The 18185-nt window shown below is 45.6% G+C and overlaps 2 protein-coding genes across 2 annotated transcripts in view; both read left to right on the plus strand.

Moving 5' to 3' along the window:
* Positions 1 to 1212: 1212 nt before the first annotated feature.
* Positions 1213 to 6777, plus strand: DMRTC2 (DMRT-like family C2). Its single transcript, XM_005883882.1, has 8 exons — positions 1213 to 1436; positions 1519 to 1673; positions 1965 to 2041; positions 2284 to 2455; positions 2600 to 2726; positions 5135 to 5195; positions 5351 to 5513; positions 6665 to 6777. Exons 1-8 carry the CDS (start codon positions 1213 to 1215, stop codon positions 6775 to 6777), a joined length of 1092 nt encoding a protein of 363 aa, XP_005883944.1.
* An 11055-nt stretch (positions 6778 to 17832) lies between these two features.
* The window catches only part of RPS19 (ribosomal protein S19), an 8664-nt gene continuing 8311 nt past the window's right edge, over positions 17833 to 18185 (plus strand). Inside the window, exon 1 of the mRNA XM_005883883.2 lies at positions 17833 to 18105. The gene's annotated coding sequence lies outside the window, so the exon portion shown is untranslated. The remainder of the gene's footprint in view (positions 18106 to 18185) is intronic.

Genomic DNA, 18185 nt, shown 5'->3' on the forward strand with positions numbered 1-18185 from the left:
ACCCCGCCCCCTCCCCGGGACCCTGGGACCGGCCACAGTACAGCTTTTGGAGGGACAGCCGCTGAAAGGGGGGGTTTGAGTAACAGCGGCATGAGGGGGTGCACTGCAGGAGTTGGGATGGGCCCCCCGATTGCTGAGTGTGAGCAATGGACGGAAAGTGTGGGGCACGGTGATGCGCCGATTTGCATCAGAGTTCTGAGACTGTGTTGGGGCAACAGTGGTATTCCTGCCGGCACGTGGAAGGGGCTCAAAGCGCATTCCTTGAGAGAATGAAAATAATTATTGCAAGTGGGGCAAGAACTCCCTGAGGATAATGGAATTCCTGTGGGTGCAAGAGAGTGAACTAATCAAAAGGGTGGCAAAGGGGAAGGTGAATTGCAGGGCATGCATGAGCGGAAAGGGGAGCATAAACTATTTGTAAGAATTGGGTAAATGCAGGAGGGAGGGGGGATCATTGTTCAAGAGAAAGCCAGAAAACCTGTTGGAACAGGGTGGTGGTGGGAAGGGAAGGGAGGACTCCTTGCAGCGGGCAGGAGAGTGCGTGAGCCCGCCTAAAACCGGGATTCGTGCATGGGAAGGTACGGGTGAGCTGCAGAGAATAATGCTTGGGTTGAAAGAATACATAAGAGCCCGGCCTTTGTGGCTCAGCGGTTGAGCATGGACCCAGGGACCAAGAGGTCACCAGCTCGATTCCCAGTCGGGGCAGGTGCCGGGGCGGCAGGCTCGGTCCCCGGTAGGAGGCGTGCAGGAGGCAGCCCATGGATGGCTCGCTGGCCAGTGTTGCCTGATGGTTGAGCATCGACCCATGAACCAGGAGGTCACGGTTTGATTCTCGGTCAGGGCACATGCCCGGGTTGCAGGCTCGATTCTCAGTAGGGGGCGTGGAGGAGGCAGCCCATGGATGTTCCTCTCTCATCAGTGTTTCTATTTCTACATCCCTCTCCCCTCCTCTCTCTGTAAAAAAATCAATAAAAACACATGTAAAAAGAAAAGAAGGAATACGTAAGTAGGGAAAGAGGGGAGGGGTCCTTGGGAGGAAGGAGGCTGCCTGAGGAGGGGCGTGGGGTGAAGACGGGAGAAGGGAGGGTGAAAGCTGAGCCCAGAGGACAGGATGGAGAACCCCCTCCCCCATGCGGCCTCCCAGGGGCAGGAGGGCCGGTCAGGAGGCGGCTCACCCGGCCCTCCTGACCCTCCACTCCGGACCCCAGGTCCATGGAACCTAATGAGATGCTCGCTGCCCACCGCTGCTCCTCGGACTCCGCCACAGGGGATGAGACCGGAGTCCCCCAGGGCACCGAGCTCGTGCCTAAGAGAGCGGTCAGTCGCTCTCCAACCTGTGCCCGCTGCCGCAACCACGGCGTCACTGCTCACCTCAAGGGCCACAAGCGCCTCTGCCTCTTCCAGGCTTGCGAGTGTCACAAATGTGTCCTCATCTTGTGAGTAGCGGGTCCAGGGAAGGGAGGAGGATGCGTTCCATCTCAAGGGCGGCCGATTTTTCACTCACAAGCCTCCTTTCAGGGAGCGCCGAAGGGTCATGGCTGCCCAGGTGGCCTTGCGTAGGCAGCAGGAGGCACAGCTGAAGAGGCACCTGGCTCAGGAGCTGATGAGAGGGGCGGCTTCGCCTAATGCTCACAGCCACGTCAAGAAGGCGGCCCGGCGACCAGGGCTCCCCCGTGAGTCTCTGGCTCAAGATTGGACCGGGATTTGGGTGGAGAAAGCATGAGTAGAGAAAGGAGTCCCAGGCTCCACTGAATTGTTGTGTGACCTTGAACTAGGTGTTTCTCTTCTCTGGGCCTTAGCCTCCCCGCCTTTACAATGTGATCACGTGTTGGGAGGCTGCGTTGAGATCCGTGGGTAGAAAAGGGCCCATGCAAAGAGGAGAACTCAGTTTTCCTCAGTTTTCAGCTGGAGTGGGATGGGATCGGGAGAAAGGATTCACCAAAGCTCTCCCTGGTCCCCCACAGCCGGAAAGGAGAACATAGCGCCCCAGCCTCAGACCCTCCATGGGGCAGTCCCACTGGCACTGACCGCCCCTGGGAAGGTAAGGAGAGCCGGGCCCTGCCCAGACCCCTTTCTCTCTGTCCTTGTCACCTGGGTTCTAGGTCAACCCTGACTTGCTATATCATCCTGGGCAAATCTCTTCTCTCCCTGAGCAAAATGAGGGGGTGGGATTTCACGGCCCTCCAAGCTCTGAAGTTTTGGAGTCCTACCCTCATCCTAGAATATACCCATTTCTTTCCCAGCCTTGCACCTGACTCCCTGTGTATTCTGCCCTTGCAGGAGAATTCCCAGGGGCCTCTGCTGCTTAGCCGTCCCCCAGAACCCTTGCCTTTGCCCTGGACTCCAAGTGCTTGGACCCCTGGACATTGGCTGCCTCCAGGCCTTTCCATGCCACCCCCAGTAGTGTGCCGCTTGCTATGCCAAAAGCCTGTTGTCCCTCTGCATCCCTTCCCTGGTAAGATGAACTTAATAAATGTTTGAATGCCAGTGTGCCACTGTATCAAAAAGAGAAGAGGAAGAGGATACAGACTAGGAAGAGGGAGGACAGAAGTCATGACCTCTGACCCCTATACACTCTGCATTCTCTTCCCCTCATTAGGCTTTGACCCTGGCACCTCCCTCCGGCTGCCCACTCATGGGCCCCTCCCAAACTGCCCAGGATCTCACCCAATACTGACTGCTCCTCTTCCTGGAGAACCCCAAGGGCCCTCTGCCCTGCCCCACACGTGAGTAGGGAGAGAAGATAATGTGTTTATTGCGTGCCTGTGAACCTTGGTACAAGTGTTTTTACCTATTTTGAGCCTATTTTTTATCAGCAAATTAGAAACACTATTACTTCTCAGGTTGTCATGAGAATTAGTAATAATAATATCTAATACACCTAGCACAGGCCCTGGCCTTGAACAAATAGTAGCTATTAAATCGGCTTAAACAGCCCTGACCGGTTTGGCTCAGTGGATAGAGCGTCGGCCTGTGGACTCAAGGGTCCCGGGTTCGATTCCAGTCAAGGGCATGTGCCTTGGCTGTGGGCACATCCCCTGTGGGGAGTATGCAGGAGGCAGCTGATCAGTGTTTCTCTCTCATTGATGTTTCTGACTCTCTATCCCTCTCCCTTCCTCTCTGTAAAAAATCAATAAAATATTTTAAAAATAAATAAATAAATAAATCGGCTTAAACAGATAAAATGAGGTCAAATTACCTGCTGAAATGGGGGCAAGAGGATGATGATGAGAGCCTCAGAGGCCAGGAGAGAGGTCAGGGGCCTTTAGAGAAAGCTTCCTAAAGGTGGGCCAGGCTGCTCCTCGAGTTCCATGGGGATGAGGGAACGAGGGGAGGAAAATCAGACTCTGGTAGGGCAGGAACCGTTATCCCATTTTGTCAGTGTTTACAAAATTGACACCGATGATTTCCTATAATCCTCATAGTATCCCTGGAGAAAGAAGCTGGCAGGGATTGTCATTTTACAGAAAACAAAGCATGCACACTAACACAGGAGAAGGGACTTGGCCGAGGCCACAAAGCCTAATGACCGAGCAGTCACTCAGATTCCCAGATTTGAATACAGTCACAAGCCACTTAACAACAGGGATACATTCTGAGCAATTTCTTTGTTGTGCGAACATCATAGAGTGCACTTACACAAACCTGATGGTACAGCCTACTACATACCTAGGCTATGTGTTATAGACCATTGATCCTAGGCTACAAACCTGTATATCCTGTTACTGTACTGAATAGTGTAGGCGAAGCATGTCAAACTCATGGCTCGCCAGCCTCGAGTTTGACATGCTTGGTGTAGACAATTGTAACACAATAGTAAATATTTGTGTATGTAAACATAGAAAAGGTACAGTAAAAATATGGTATAAAAGCTAAAAAAAAGTGTTTAGGACACTTACCATGTACTCTCGTTTTGTTTAGTAAGTATAGTGCAGCCTGTGAAGTGTTTGTAGAATCTACAGTATTAGATATATTATTGCTAATTCTCATGACAACCTGAGAAGTAATAGTGTCTCTAATTGACTGATAAAAACTGTATAGGACACTTACCATGAATAGAGCTTACAGGACTGGAAGTTGCTCTGGGTGAGTCAGTCAGTGAGTGGTGAGTGAATGTGAAGGCCTAGGACATGACTGTATTTACTGTAGATTTTATAAACACTTCACACTTAAGCTGCACTATATTTATTAAACAAAATGAGATTAAATCAAGACCAAGAGAAAATGATGGTGTAAACACGAGATGTATGAGGTTGCTGCTGTGTTTTACAACAAGCTTTGCTTTATGAGTAGAAAGATAACACTAAAAAGTATAGTATAGCCCAGCCAATGTGGCTCAGTGGTTGAGCAATAACCCAGGTACCAAGAGATTGCTGATTCAATTCCTAGTCAGGGCACATGCCGATCGATGATGTTTCTCATCAGTGTTTCTATCTCTGTATCCCTCTCCCTTCCTCTCTCTCTAAAAATCAATAAAAACATATTTTTTAAAAGTATAGTATAGCCCTGGTCAGCATTTCTCAGTGGTTAGAACTTGGCCTGGCACTGGAGGGTCACAGGTTTGATTCCCAGTCAAAGGCACATACTGGGTTGCAGATTCATGCCCCCAGTCAGCATGTGCAATATGCAACCAATCAATGTGTCTCTCTCACACTGATGTTTCTCTTCCTCTCCTTCACCTACACTCTCCCTTCTACTCTCTCTAAAAATAAATAAATAAATAAATGGGAAAAATATTCTTACTCCTTGGGTGAGATTAATTTTTTTAAGTATAGTATAGTGAATACATAAAGTATTAACATAGTGGCTTATTGTCATCAAGTATTATGTACTATACATAATTGTAGACTTTTACATGACTGGCAGCACAGTAGGTTTGTTTACACCAGCATTACCACAAACATGTGAGTAATGCATTGCACTATGATGTTGCAATGGCTACACATCGTGAGGCAATAGGAATTTTTCTGCTCCATTATAATCTTATGGAACCAAGAATGTATATGTGGTTCATCATTCACCTAAACATTGTTATGTGGTGCAAGGATGTATAGAAAAATCCTGCCCCTCTTCCCATGTGTACATGTCTGTCCATGTGTTTAATATTCCTGGCATCTTCTCTCCTTATTTCTAGATGCTCAACTTTGATACTTCAGCCCTGTGGTACCCCAGACCCTCTTCTGCTTCAACCACAGGTCCTGGGAAAGAAATGGGATCCAGAACCCTGGGAGGAAGTTGACCTGGGAAAGGGAAGAGTAGGGGATAGTTAAGTAATTGGGGGCTGAGGGAGCACTTGAAGGGTAGGCAGAAGTGGGGGTTCCCACTCTGTTTCTCTCCCTTTCCCTTGCAGGCCCCCAGAGCCTCTCGCCTGGCCTGGACCTCTGCCTCCCCAGAGCGGCAGCTGCAGCGGGAGGCAGCTGAAGCTCTTGTGGGGCTGAAAGATTCATCCCAGGCTCCATGCCTGACCCCGTCTGTCCCCACTAACTCTGCCTGGATCTCCCTGCTCCATCCAGGTAACCTGTTTCCTGAAAGCAGAGGATGGGGTAGGGATGGTTGTGAGATGGGGGTACTGAAGTAAGCAGGAACTAACCAAGGACATCAGGAGGTCAGCAGTTTGAATGTCCTCAGGCCAGGCCCCAAGCTTCTCAACCTAGGCCCTAGGGATTGCAGTTGAGAGTTATTCAGTGGATCAGTTTTATCAGTTTTGTGCTCAAAAGCAAATGTCCAGTGCCCTGATGACAAGGAAAGAGAGGCCCTGGGGAAGGCAAGGACTTGCTTATGGTCATAAAGCAAGACAGTGGCAGAGTCTGGTCTCCTGGCTCCAGGCCAAAGCTCTCTCTACACAAATTACCTGTTGACGGTTGGAGAGGGGCTGAAGATGTAACAAGGGTCTGGCCTGGAAGGGGATCTGATGACTGCATTTGAGAAGTTTCCATTCTACTTGGGAAAACTGGATGCCTTCACAAAACTCGGTGACAAACCTGGAGAGAACCACAGGAATCTTGAGGAATGAGAAACCTATGGGGACAGAGAGGGAAGACAGAATTCTCCTGTCCAAAATAGTGGGTTGGCATGGTGTACTGATGAGGAAACCGTCCTGGAAGAACTGATAAAACAGGAGGAGATGAGGCTGGACAGGCTTTTCTGATCATGGAGGTCTGGCATGCCAGTCTTAGGAGTCTAGCCCAGCAGCTGTGCATGAAGGGGAGCCAGAAACGTTTCTGGGCTAGACAGGGACATAGAGAACCTGAGCTTTAGAAAGACAAGTATGTGGATGTGATGGAGGGATTAGAAGAGAGAGGACTGGGTATGGGAAAATCATTGAGAAAGTGTTTGCTGTAATCCAGGTGAACAAAGATGAGACCTGGGTTAAATGGGGTAAAAAGAAGGGGTTGCTGCCCAGCCAGCATGATTCAGTGGTTGAGCATCAACTATGAACCAAGAGGTCAGGGTTCAGTTCCCAATCAGGGCACATGCCCAGGTTGCAGGCTCGATCCCCAGTGTGGGGTGTGCAGGAGGCAGCCAATCAATGATTCTCATCATTGATGTTTCTATATCTCTCTACCTCTCTAAAATCAATTTTAAAAAATTTTTTAAAGAAGGGGTTTTGAAGGGGAGGGGAATGGATGTAACCTGGTCCTGCCCCCTTTCTTCCTGCCTATAGCTCCTGCTGGAGGAAGAGGATTCCAGCCTGTTGGCCCTTCTCTTCGACCCAGTCCAGCCCCCTCCGTGGCTTTGCATATTGGGCATCTGGGTTCCATCTCCCTCCTAAGCTAGAAGCCCAGAAGTGGGAGCCTCTCTGGGGCAGGTGCAACAGCCTGCAGATGCTGCATATTTGGTATTTTATTGAGGGATTTGTGCAGTAGGAGCTTCAGCTTTTTTTTTAAGCCTTCAGGTGCTTTGTTATCTTTTGGTTCCTTTTCAGCATGGGCATTTCCTTAGCCAATGGTGGATATGCTCTTACCCCCTTGGGTCTTGGGATTTTTTTAATATCCCAACAAAGATATAACTGTGCAATTTAAGCTTCAAAATAGGTTTTTGCATGAATTCATGTTCCAGGATATTTATTTGGTATGTGATTCTGTACATACCTGTGCACTTATGTCTGTCTCCATGCATGCAAAAACAGAAGAGTATTTTCATTTTGTGTCTAGGTTTCTGTAAGTAAGGAAGAAATAAAGCTTTCTTATTTTAAGCCACTGAGATTTGGGGATTGTTTGTTACCAAAGCCATACCTAGTCTATCCTGACTGACAGAAAGGACTTGTTCATTTTAATTCTCAAAGTGAAAATCGATTATTCAGGAACTACCACAGATAAATACAAACATGTATTTCTTATGGCCAGATAAGAAGGAGTGCTAGAGGGAGACAGTGGGAGATTCACTGTTCAATAATTAAGTGCCTGCTCTGTGCCAGGCATAGACAGTGTTCAACTGTCCAGAAGGCCACAAACTGAAGTGAACTACAGCACCAAGCAGGTCATATAAATGAGTAAAGAAGGCCAGGTGAGCCCTAGAAATTGTGCCCTACCTTACAGGGAAGCCTCCTTTTGGCCCTAGTAGATTATTGCCACGCAGGAGGGAATGTAGGCTCAGTTTTGCCATATCTTATGATTTTTTCAAGAGAATCTGGAAAACTAGATTTCTATGTAAATGTCCTAATTTTCAAATGTTGGCTCAGTTTTCTTCCCTAAATCCTCTGTAGGCCAAACAAAACATATATTCAGGCCAGCTTTGCCCAATAGAATGCCAATTTAATACTATTCTAACATTTTTCAAATGGGGAAACTGAGGCCAAGCAGGTCAGGAAGAATCAAATTAGTCATAATCGAGGGTGTTGCCTGAACTAGGAAAGTTCATGTCTCTAAGTTTCTAAGGACCCCTAAAAGGGTAGAGACAATTATTACCATTTACTGAGTACCCACTGTATGTGATTCCCATATATCTTCACAGCAACTTGGTAAACTATGCATGATTACATTCATTTTACAAATAAAGGAACAAGCTTAGATAAAAGTCTCTTACCCAAGTATTTTAGGGAAAATGTGTAGGCAAATATTGGGGGAAGTTTCCTCTCCTTGTCAGGCCCAAATCAATTAGAGGATAATTTTTATTAAACATAGAATGAAAGATCCCGGACTCCAGGAGACAGACATAAGTCTCAAGGGTTTTTCAAAAAGTATTTTTCTACTCATTATATCTTTAAGTAATATTAAGATCTTCCTTGCATTTTTTTCTTAGTCCTCTGCTGTCGAGTCCTTCTTCTTGAACTGTTCCAAATATATGAAGACCTAGAGACCTCCATCCCCATGCCCACCTGTAGAAAGGGCAGTGGACATGCATGATCATTGATTCATTTTTCTGATGTTACCTCCCCCACTCTTTTTATTCAAAATTATTGATGGCAATGGCATCCAATTACAATTTTTTCTTTCTTGTTTGGGGCTTTGGGAAGGTGGACTACTCAACAGATTACAGAGTAACAAATCTACAACACTTCTCAGTGCGAGATAATCAAAGTATGAAAGTTAGCTTCACATCTTACCTCCCTCCTCTTGCTATAACTTAGATGTATGATTGCCCCTTAATAGACCTGCCTAAGCCTTGCTGTGCCATGCTTTCCCAGTGACCAAGCCCACATCATCACAGAGGAGGGAAGCATTGCAACATGCAACATGGATAAGACCCTGCTACTCAGGGGACCTATGGTTCCCAATACACCAAGGTCCTACAGCTGAGAAAAGTAAAAGGAAAGTATAATTTGGGGTTAAAGGATAATAGAAAGGAGCAAAAAGAGAAAGTGACGGAGACTGGGGAATGGGGGGAGAAGCTAGGGGCAGGCCCTGCTCTGCAGCTCACCTCCCCTTACTGCCAGACCTGGCAGGGCTTTTCACACCACTGGCTAGGTCTATGTGTCTATCAAATCGTTAGGGCTTCCCATTGGTGATGAAGGAGAGGGAATAGGTTCTGCAGAAATCAGCTTTGGGAAAAGGAGCAGATTTAAGAATTGCTCATGTTCCTATATGTCCCTGCCTCTTTGGGTGCAGCAACCTTCACCTGCAGTTGTAGAGACCCAGTGGGCTTCTGGCCTCTGACTAGCCCTCAGATACTACAGCCAATGGACTGTGAGCACTGACTGTTTCATATGCCACCCCTTTTCCATTTCCCATTGCAGGGCAAGGAAAGGTGTTTTGATCCAATAGGGCATATCTCTTCTAAGCTTCCTTCATGTACCATCCTGACATTCTGCAGAAATAACCAATGAGATCTCAAAGTTGGAGCACCATCCCTGCTCCTCTCTCTCCAAACAAGACTTCTCCCCCATAAGTACCCAGGTTTTACTTCAGAAGCTCATTTCATATTCTGCCCTTTGGAAATCCATGCTTCTTTCACTTCAGCCCTACGTGAACCTGGTCCAGTTCTGACCACACTCCTTGTCCAATGCAGAACTGACATCATACCACCCATCTCCATCCAGTTTCTACTGAGCTGCCGGTTGCCTGGTCCATGTGTAACTGGGTCTGCAGTCTCCAGCATATGTTTGCATACACACATGCCCTGCATAGACCCCCATGAGACCCTGAGCTCTTCCCAAAAGCTTATTCATCCTTTTCTTCTAACTTAAAATAACATCTCTGATATGCCCCTTAGGCAGAGTTCTCTATATTCCTTAGGAGCACTTCATCCCTTCTTCCCAGGCCTGATCACCTTGAACTGTGCCTATCTCTGTCCAACTATGTCTCCCTACCCAAGAATAGGTGCTCGCATTGGACAGGACCTGCGTTCAGTTTCTCTCCAGGAGATCAGAATAAATTACTTAAGTAAACACGTTCTGATTCCTAGGAATTGGGTTTTTTCCTACAAAGTTAATGCACACTGATGCCACCTCTCCCCCTTATCATAGCATGAACAGCTTCCTGCCCACAAAGGATTTTTTAAACAGTTTATTTGTTTTTTGAAAATATATTTTTATTGATTTCAGAGAGGAAGGAAGAGGGAGAGAGAGAGAGACAGATACATCAATGAGAGAGAATCATTGATTGGCTGCCTCCTGCATGCCCCCTACTGGGAATCAAGCCCATAACCAAGGCATGTGCCCTCTCCAGGAATAGAACCATGACTTCCTGGTTCATAGGTCAATGCTCAACCACTGAACCACACCAGCTGTGCAATAGTTTGGGAGGTTTTTTGATATTTTTTTATTGATTTCAGAAAGGAAGGGAGAGGAAGAAAAAGATAGAAACATCAATGATAACAGAATCATTAATTGGCTGCCTCCTGCACTCCCCCCACTGGGGATCAAGCCCACTACCCAGGCATGTACCCTTGACCGGAATCAAACCCAGGACCCTTCAGTCTATAGACCACCGCTCTATCCACTGAGCCAAACCGGCTAGAGCTGTGCAATAGTTTTTTTAAAGCAGTTTTAGTTTCACAGCAAAAATAAGAAGGTACAGATATTTCCCATATTCCCATGCCCCACACATGCACAGCCTCCTTAGTTAACAACAATCCACACCAGAGGGGTACATTTGTTCTAATAAACCTACATTGTGCCCCCAAGTGCCTTCAGATCTCACACTCTCTCTAAATTGTAGAGAAATGGGGCCACCTGCTGGCCAACCCAGTCCTGAATCAGCTCACTGTTCACTCGGAATCATCTCTTTCTCCTTCTTTAATTCCTTTAGTCAACAAACTTTGTGAACATCCTCCATGTCCAGGCGCCTTTCTACCTGGGGATACAATGAGGAACAAGGCAGACAAGTCTGTGCTCTCATGGAGCTGGCACCCTCTCTAGTTGGGGAGACAGACAGGAGGCTGACAGTTGCTATGAAGGAAATAAAAGAATGTAATGGACTAGAGAGTGACTGAGGGAAAGGAAGATTTAAAAAAAAAATGGTGGCAGAGTAAGTGGATGCTGCACAGATACGCTCCTAGGACAAAACTGGAATTACAACTAAAATACAGAAAAACTTCCTGAATAATCAAGGGAAGACTAGCTGGAGAGAACTCTAATAACCAAGGACAGAAAGTGGAGACCACATAGAGACTGGTAGGAGGAACAGAGACACAAAAGGGTTGGCCAGGCACCCACAGACAGGAACTGAAGTTCCAGAGAGATATCTTAGCTGTGGGGGATTGGCACTGAGAACTCTGGGGTCTAATCCCCAAGCTGGGCCTCCCAGAAGAGAACCAGACTGAGAAGGGTACCCACATAACATCTAGCTATGAAAAGCAGCAGGGTTGCTGTCTGCCAGGGAGAGACAACTGGTAATATAGGCATATCTTAAAGGGCTAATGCACAAAATTCCCTGTTGAGCTACTCACCTTGTGCTCTGGCAGAGGGAGGGCACAGTGGACTGAAGCTGTGTGAGCAGAAGCCAGGATTGGTGGCTCTGGAGTTAGAATTCAGAAGGCAGAGACCCTAGTTTCCTGTGCTGAATCATTCCCTCACGCTATGGGGGTCACCTTTCTCATGCAGACATTTGCTATACAGGCAGCTTTGCCTAGGGCTGTGGTTGGCAAACCCCGGCTCTCGAGCCACATGCGGCTCTTTGGCCCCTTGAGTGTGGCTCTTCCACAAAATACCACATGTGGGCACACACGTACAGTGCGATTGAAATCTCATGGCCCATGCGCAGAAGTCAGTATTTTGTGGAAGAGCCACACTCAACGGGCCAAAGAGCCACATGTGGCTCGTGAGCCGTGGTTTGCTGAGCCGCAGTTTGCCAACCACTGGCCTAGGGGGAAGACAGTTGACCCACCCTATTGGAAAACACCTTGCCTCAAGGTATGGAGTTTCTGAGGCCCATTAAGAAACTGAGAATAATAACCTCCAGGTAGAAGCAATTGCCCCACCTGGTTGAAAAAACTCTCACCACCCCTGTGGGTGATTGTTTGTGGGCTATTCAAGATGGAATCCTATCAGTCTGTAGGCTGAGCCAGTCTCTGGAGGCTTTGAGTCTTTGCCTGATCTAATTAGTCAGAAACAGCATTTGACACTGTCCTGCACTAGAGATTGAGAGGTGTAGCAGATCTACCTAATACATAGTCACAAACCCAAACAGGCAGCCAAAATGAGGAGACAAAGAAACAACCCCAAATGAAAGAACAAGAGAATTCTCCAGAAGAAGAGATAAATGAAATGGAGATAAGAAATTTATCTGATATAGAGTTCAGAATAATTATGGTAAAGATGCTCAGCAGCATGAGTAAAGATATAACTATGAAAACAGAAATAAAGAATGACATAGCACAAATAAAGAACACATTGGAAAGAATACACAGCAGATAAGGGGAAGCTGAGGATTGACAGTGAATTAGAAGACAGGGTTGAAAAAAAAATCAAGAAACCATAAAACCAAAAAGAAAAAAAAACAATTAAAAAAACAGGTGGACAGCTTAAGGGAGCCTGTAGGACAACATGAAATTTAACAAAATTCGAATAGTAGGTGTGCAGAAGAAGAAGGGAGAAAGGAATAGAGAACATGTTTGCAGAAATAAAAGCAGAAAACTTCCCTAACCTGGTAAAGAAAAAAGTTCAGGAGGCACAGAGAGTCCCAAGCAAGAACCCAAACTGGCCCACACCCAGACGCATCATACTTAAAATGCCAAAAATTAAAGACAAAGAGAGAATCTTAAAGGCAGCAAGAGAAAACTGTTACCTACAAAGGAGCTCCCATAAGGCTGACACCTGATTTCTCATCAGAAACTCTACAAGTCAAAAGGGAATGGCATGAAGTACTCAAAGTAATGAAAAGCAAGGATCTAAAACCAAGATTACTATATCCGGCATTGATATCATTCAAAATAGATAGTCAAATAAAGAGTTTCCTAGACCAAAAACAAAAACAAACAAACAAACAAAAACACTAAAGAAGTATATCACTACCAAGCCAGCATTCCAAGAAATACTAAAGGGACTGCTGTAATGAGAAGAAGAAATAGAAAGAGAAACCTAGCCATACAGAATTAAAATGACAATAATTAAGTACCTATCAATAATAACCTTAAATGTAAATAAATTAAATGCTCCAATCAAAAGGCATAGGGTAGCTGAATGGATACAAAAACATGACCCAACTATATGCTGTCTACAAGAGACCCACCTCAGAACAAAAGACTCACACAGAATGAGAATGAAGGAATGGAAAAAAAAATTCCATGCAAATGGAAAAGAAAAAAAAAAGCTGGAATAGCAATATTCCTATCTGACAAAATAGACTTCAAAATGAAGGTCATCACAAGAGACAACAAAGGTCACTACATAATACTAAAGGGATCGATCCAACAAGAGGATATAACCCTGGATTTAATTGACATTTATAGAATATTTCACCCAAAAGCTGCAGAATATACATTCTTCTCAAATGCACATGGATCGTTCACAATGATAGACCACATGTTAGGATGCAAAATAAGTCTCTACAAGTTCAAGAAGATTGAAATCATATCAAGCATCTTCTCAGATCACAGTGGAATGAAATTAGAAAGCAACTACAGTAAAAACACCCCAAAACATTCAAACACATGGAGGCTAAATAGCATGTTATTAAACAATGAATAGATTATCAATGAGATCAAAGGAAAGGAAGACTCCTTACCAGATTGGTGGCCAGGGGACACCTCCCTGAGGAGGAGGCATTTGATAAAGACTTGAGTGACGAGGAGGGGCCAGTCATGTGCAGACCAAGAGGGAAAGGAAGGTACAAAACAGCAGCATGTGCAAAGGCCCTGAGATGGGGACTTCTTTCTGGGTTCAGTAGCAGGAAGGAGACCAGTGTGGCTGGATTAGAGTTAGGGAGAGAGGAAGTCAAGGGAGGTGAGGAAGGAGAGGCAAGCAGGGGGCTGGCTCATGAAGGGCCACGACAAGGAGTTAGATTCCATTACAAATGTGATGAAACCCAAAGGAGGTTTTCTGGTTCAATTAATATTTTAGAACAGGAACCTGGATTCCACACACCACCCTTCAAGGGGTCTGGGTATAGAATTCGGGAGGAGGGGGTCCATGAACTTGGAATTATGTCTCGATATTTGCTATCCTCTGACCAAAAACCTAGTATTTCCTCCTATCTTGAATGTAGGCAACAAACCACAATGGAACAACAGTACTTGGGCTTTGTCACCAATGGAATGCACAGCTGTTTCCATATTCTGTACAGTTGTTGCAGATCTCTTAAAATACTGTTTTACTCACGATGGCTTTGAGATGACAGTCATCATCAGACCTTTGCTTGATCTTAAATAATACTGTGCTAAAGAAGCCCATAGACTACTATTAGCACAATTCAAATACTTTTGATGAATGTATTTCAATATAATTGATTTCATTTGAAATCCTATACATTTTACCTTATACATTTTTCTAATTCTCAGAAGGAGCAGTAGGTTTTGTGAGACACCAAGGAATTGAGAGCACAAAAGTTTAGAACTTTTTGTGTGGGACTTACAGTGGATTGGATGGATATGAGAGAGAAAGGGGAGGAAGGAACCATGGCTGACCCCAAGTGTACAGCTGAGTCATGGTGGTCATTTGGACTCCTCACCATGAGACCCCACTGCAAACTGCATGCGATTTATCTTCTCCTTTTCCTCTTCTTGCTGATTCAGAAAGAAATCTGTACACACCTCTCTTTCGGGCTTTTGGAGATAAACGGGGGTTTTCATTGAGTGTCAAGCTTGGGAAAGACAGAAGTTAAATATTTTAGTCAATAAGCTACGGGTTATAGAGAATCAGAAAAATACTAGTAACAAGACTTTATTCCTATTCTTATTTGATTCAATTCAGTGCACACTTAATGGGGGCTTACCAGGCCCTGTTAAGTTTTAGGGATGCAAGGAGAATGAGACATGCCTCTAGAGGAAGAGTATATGTAAGCAAATGCAATGCATTGTGAGAAATGCCTAGTGGAGCAGTGTGAGTAGTTTTGTGAGGTCTGACATTTATACAATTTGCAGTGCCTTTTAGAGAAAAAGAAGACAAAATTATAAGACCAAAAAGTACAAACAGCACACAGTACCACACAAAAAATTACAACAAAAATACAAGACTGTGCACACAGCCCACACAGAGGTGCACCTAGAGTGACTGGGGAGGCTGAGCTACTGGGCCCTACAGAACACCTACTACACAAGGCCACTCTACTAAGTCCAGCAGACATAACAGATCTACCTAATACATAGAAACAAACACAGGGAAGCAGTCAAAATGAGGAGACAATGAAACATGTTACAAATGGGGAAAAAAATGGAAGCAAAATGGATACAGAGTTCAAAACAATGCTTAATAGGTTGCTCAAGGTCCTTAATGAGAGCTTCAAGGGACTTAGCAAGACAAGAATCTTAGTGAGAATTTCAAAGACATAAAAAAGGACCATTCAGAAATTAAGCATACCAGTACACTAACTGAAATGAAGAATAATTTCTAGGAATTCAACAGTAGAGAATTCCGAGAATCAAATCAATGAAATGAAATATGAGGAAGCAAAAGAACTCAATCAGAAGAGCAAAAATAAAAAATAGTCCAAAAATATGAAGACAGTGTATGGAGCCTCTGGACAACTTCAAACGTACCAACATTCACATTATGGGAATGCCAGAAGGAAAAGAGACAGAGCAAGATATTTAAAACCTCCTGCCAGGTGGTTTTGAAAAAAATAATAACAGAAAACTTCCCCTACCTGGTGAAAGAAATAGACTTACCTTACAAGTCCAGGAAACACAAAGAGTCCCATACAAAGGAACTAAAGAGGCCCACACTAAGACACATCATAATTAAAATGCCAAAGGTTAAAGACAATGAGAGTATCTTAAAAGCAGCAAAAGAAAAGCTGCAGAGAAAAGCAGTTACCTACAAGGGAGTGCCCATACAACTGTCAGCTAATTTCTCAACAGAAACTTTGCAGGCCAGAAGGGAGTGGCAAGAAATATTCAAAGTGATGAATAGTAAGGACCTACAACCAAGATTACTCTACCCAACAAAGCTATCATTTAGAATTGAAGGTCAGATGAGCTTCACAGACAAGAGTAAGCTAAAGGAGTTCATCACCACCATTACATGAAATGTTGAAGGGTATTCTTTAAGAAGAGGAAGAAGAACAAGAAAGGTAAAAATATGAACAAAATAGCAATAAATATATAGCTATCAACAATTGAATCTAAAAAGTAGAATTGAAGTCATGGAAACATGGAACAGACTGACGATCCCCCGGGGATCGGGCCTAAGCCAGCAATCAGACATCCCTCTTGCAGTCCAGGGATCTTGCAGTCCGGGACCTCTCACTCCTTACCACCCAACTGCAGCGAAGGAAGGAGCGGCTCCCACCACCACTGCTGCACTTGCCAGCCATGAGCCTGGCTTCTGGCTGAGCAGTCCTCCCATAGGGGGAGTGCACTGACCACCAGGAGGCAGCTTCTGCATTGAGCGTCTGCCCCCTGGTGGTCAGTGTACATCATAGCGACCAGTCAATTTGCATATTAGGGTTTTATTATATAGGGTTTTATTATATAGGAAGGATATGCATTAACTATGGACACTGACAATAGGGTGGTGAAAGCCTGGAGTGGGGCAGGAACCAGTAGAGGGGAACAATGTGGGGAAAGAGGAGGGACATCTGTAATACTCTTGACAATAAAGATTTAAATTAAAAATAAAGTCAGCATGTAAAGAAAAAAAAATTACCCATTACATGAATACATTTACAGTTACACATGGAAACACAAGTGTTGATTCAGGGGTGGGGAGAATCTGAGATACTAAAACTATTCTCAAATTTTAGAAACAATGCAAAATAGGATTTGACAACATGCTACATGAATATAAAGCCCCTGATTTAAATACATATTATAAACTTAAAAAGTTTATAAATAAGCTGAATGTTTGTGTGCCCCAAAAAATTAATATGTTGAAACCTAATCTGCAATGTAATGGTATTTGGAGGTGGTACCTTTAAGAGGTGATTAGGTCATGAGGGTGGACTCCTCAAATAGGGTTAGTGCCCTCATAAGAAAGGCCCAGAGAGCTTCCTTTCCCACTTTCTGCTATAAGAATGCACAAAAAGATTGTTGTCTATAAACCAGAAAGCGGACCCTCACCAGACCCAAAACCTGCTGGCACCTTTGATTTTGCACTTCTGAACATGTGTACATGTACTAATACTACATAATGTTTACCTGTGCCTGGCACAGGGTAGGCACACACATACACACAAAATGTTGCTAGAATTCATAAGAGATGCACCATGTACAGAAGCAGTCACTTAAAAGAGGCAAATAATCGGGATCTCGGTATTTCCATTTAAATTCCCCCCCCCCCTTTTTTTTTAAAGGAGAGACTGAAGACGAGCCAATGGACAGCCTACAGTTGCACAGGTCAGTAGGTAAATATAAATAGGCAAGTAAGGCCAAGGGCTGAGCGAGCCGATTCAGACGCTAGGAGGCAGAGCTGAACTAATTTCTCCCAAAGTCCCGCCTCCGCCTCCTCGTCCCTGCCCTCATCTCTTCCCTGCCGCCACTGCCTCATTCCCACTCGCTCCGCCTGGGCTCTGGTGAAGCAACTTCCGCCCTAAGAAGGGTGGGGCTTCCGCCTCCAGTTCTCGGGAGGGCTGGTGGACAGATTTCTGCTTAGCATTTCCTCTGGGTTCCCCATCACATCCGCCCTTACTACCCCCACTTCCGACCAGTAAAGCCACTTCCACTTTGAAGGGGGAGGGGGTCGTCCCTTCGGAAACGCCAGAAGTGGCTAGGTCTTTTCCTGCCCACCGAACTTCATAACTTTCGCCATCAGTGTCCTCCGCTGATGTTTTGATCAATGCTCCAGACGGAAACGCTTTCCTCTCTCTCTTACACTCCGGGAGGAGGAATGGGGAAGAAACAAGCCTCCCCATCTGTCCCCATAGCCTTCTCTTTTGCCTTCCCGCCACCTCACTACCCACCCGCCCACCTCGGCGGAAGCGAAGCCGCATTCGCCCTGAGATAGGCGGAGCTGCCTTGTCTAACCCCGCTCTCGCGAGCTCTCGGAACCCTCGCGAGACCTGACGCCCGATTTGTGCGTCCGGGAAACCCCGTTGCTCCCTTTCCCCTGGCTGGCAGCGCGGAGGCCGCACGGTAAGGCGGGCTCTCTTACTCGGGCTGGGCACGGAGCGTCGGGACCCGATTCCCCAGCCCCAAGCGTGTGTCTCGGAGCC

Source organism: Myotis brandtii, unplaced genomic scaffold (genome assembly GCF_000412655.1).
Source record: "Myotis brandtii unplaced genomic scaffold, ASM41265v1 scaffold803, whole genome shotgun sequence".
Taxonomy (NCBI): Eukaryota; Metazoa; Chordata; class Mammalia; order Chiroptera; family Vespertilionidae; genus Myotis; species Myotis brandtii.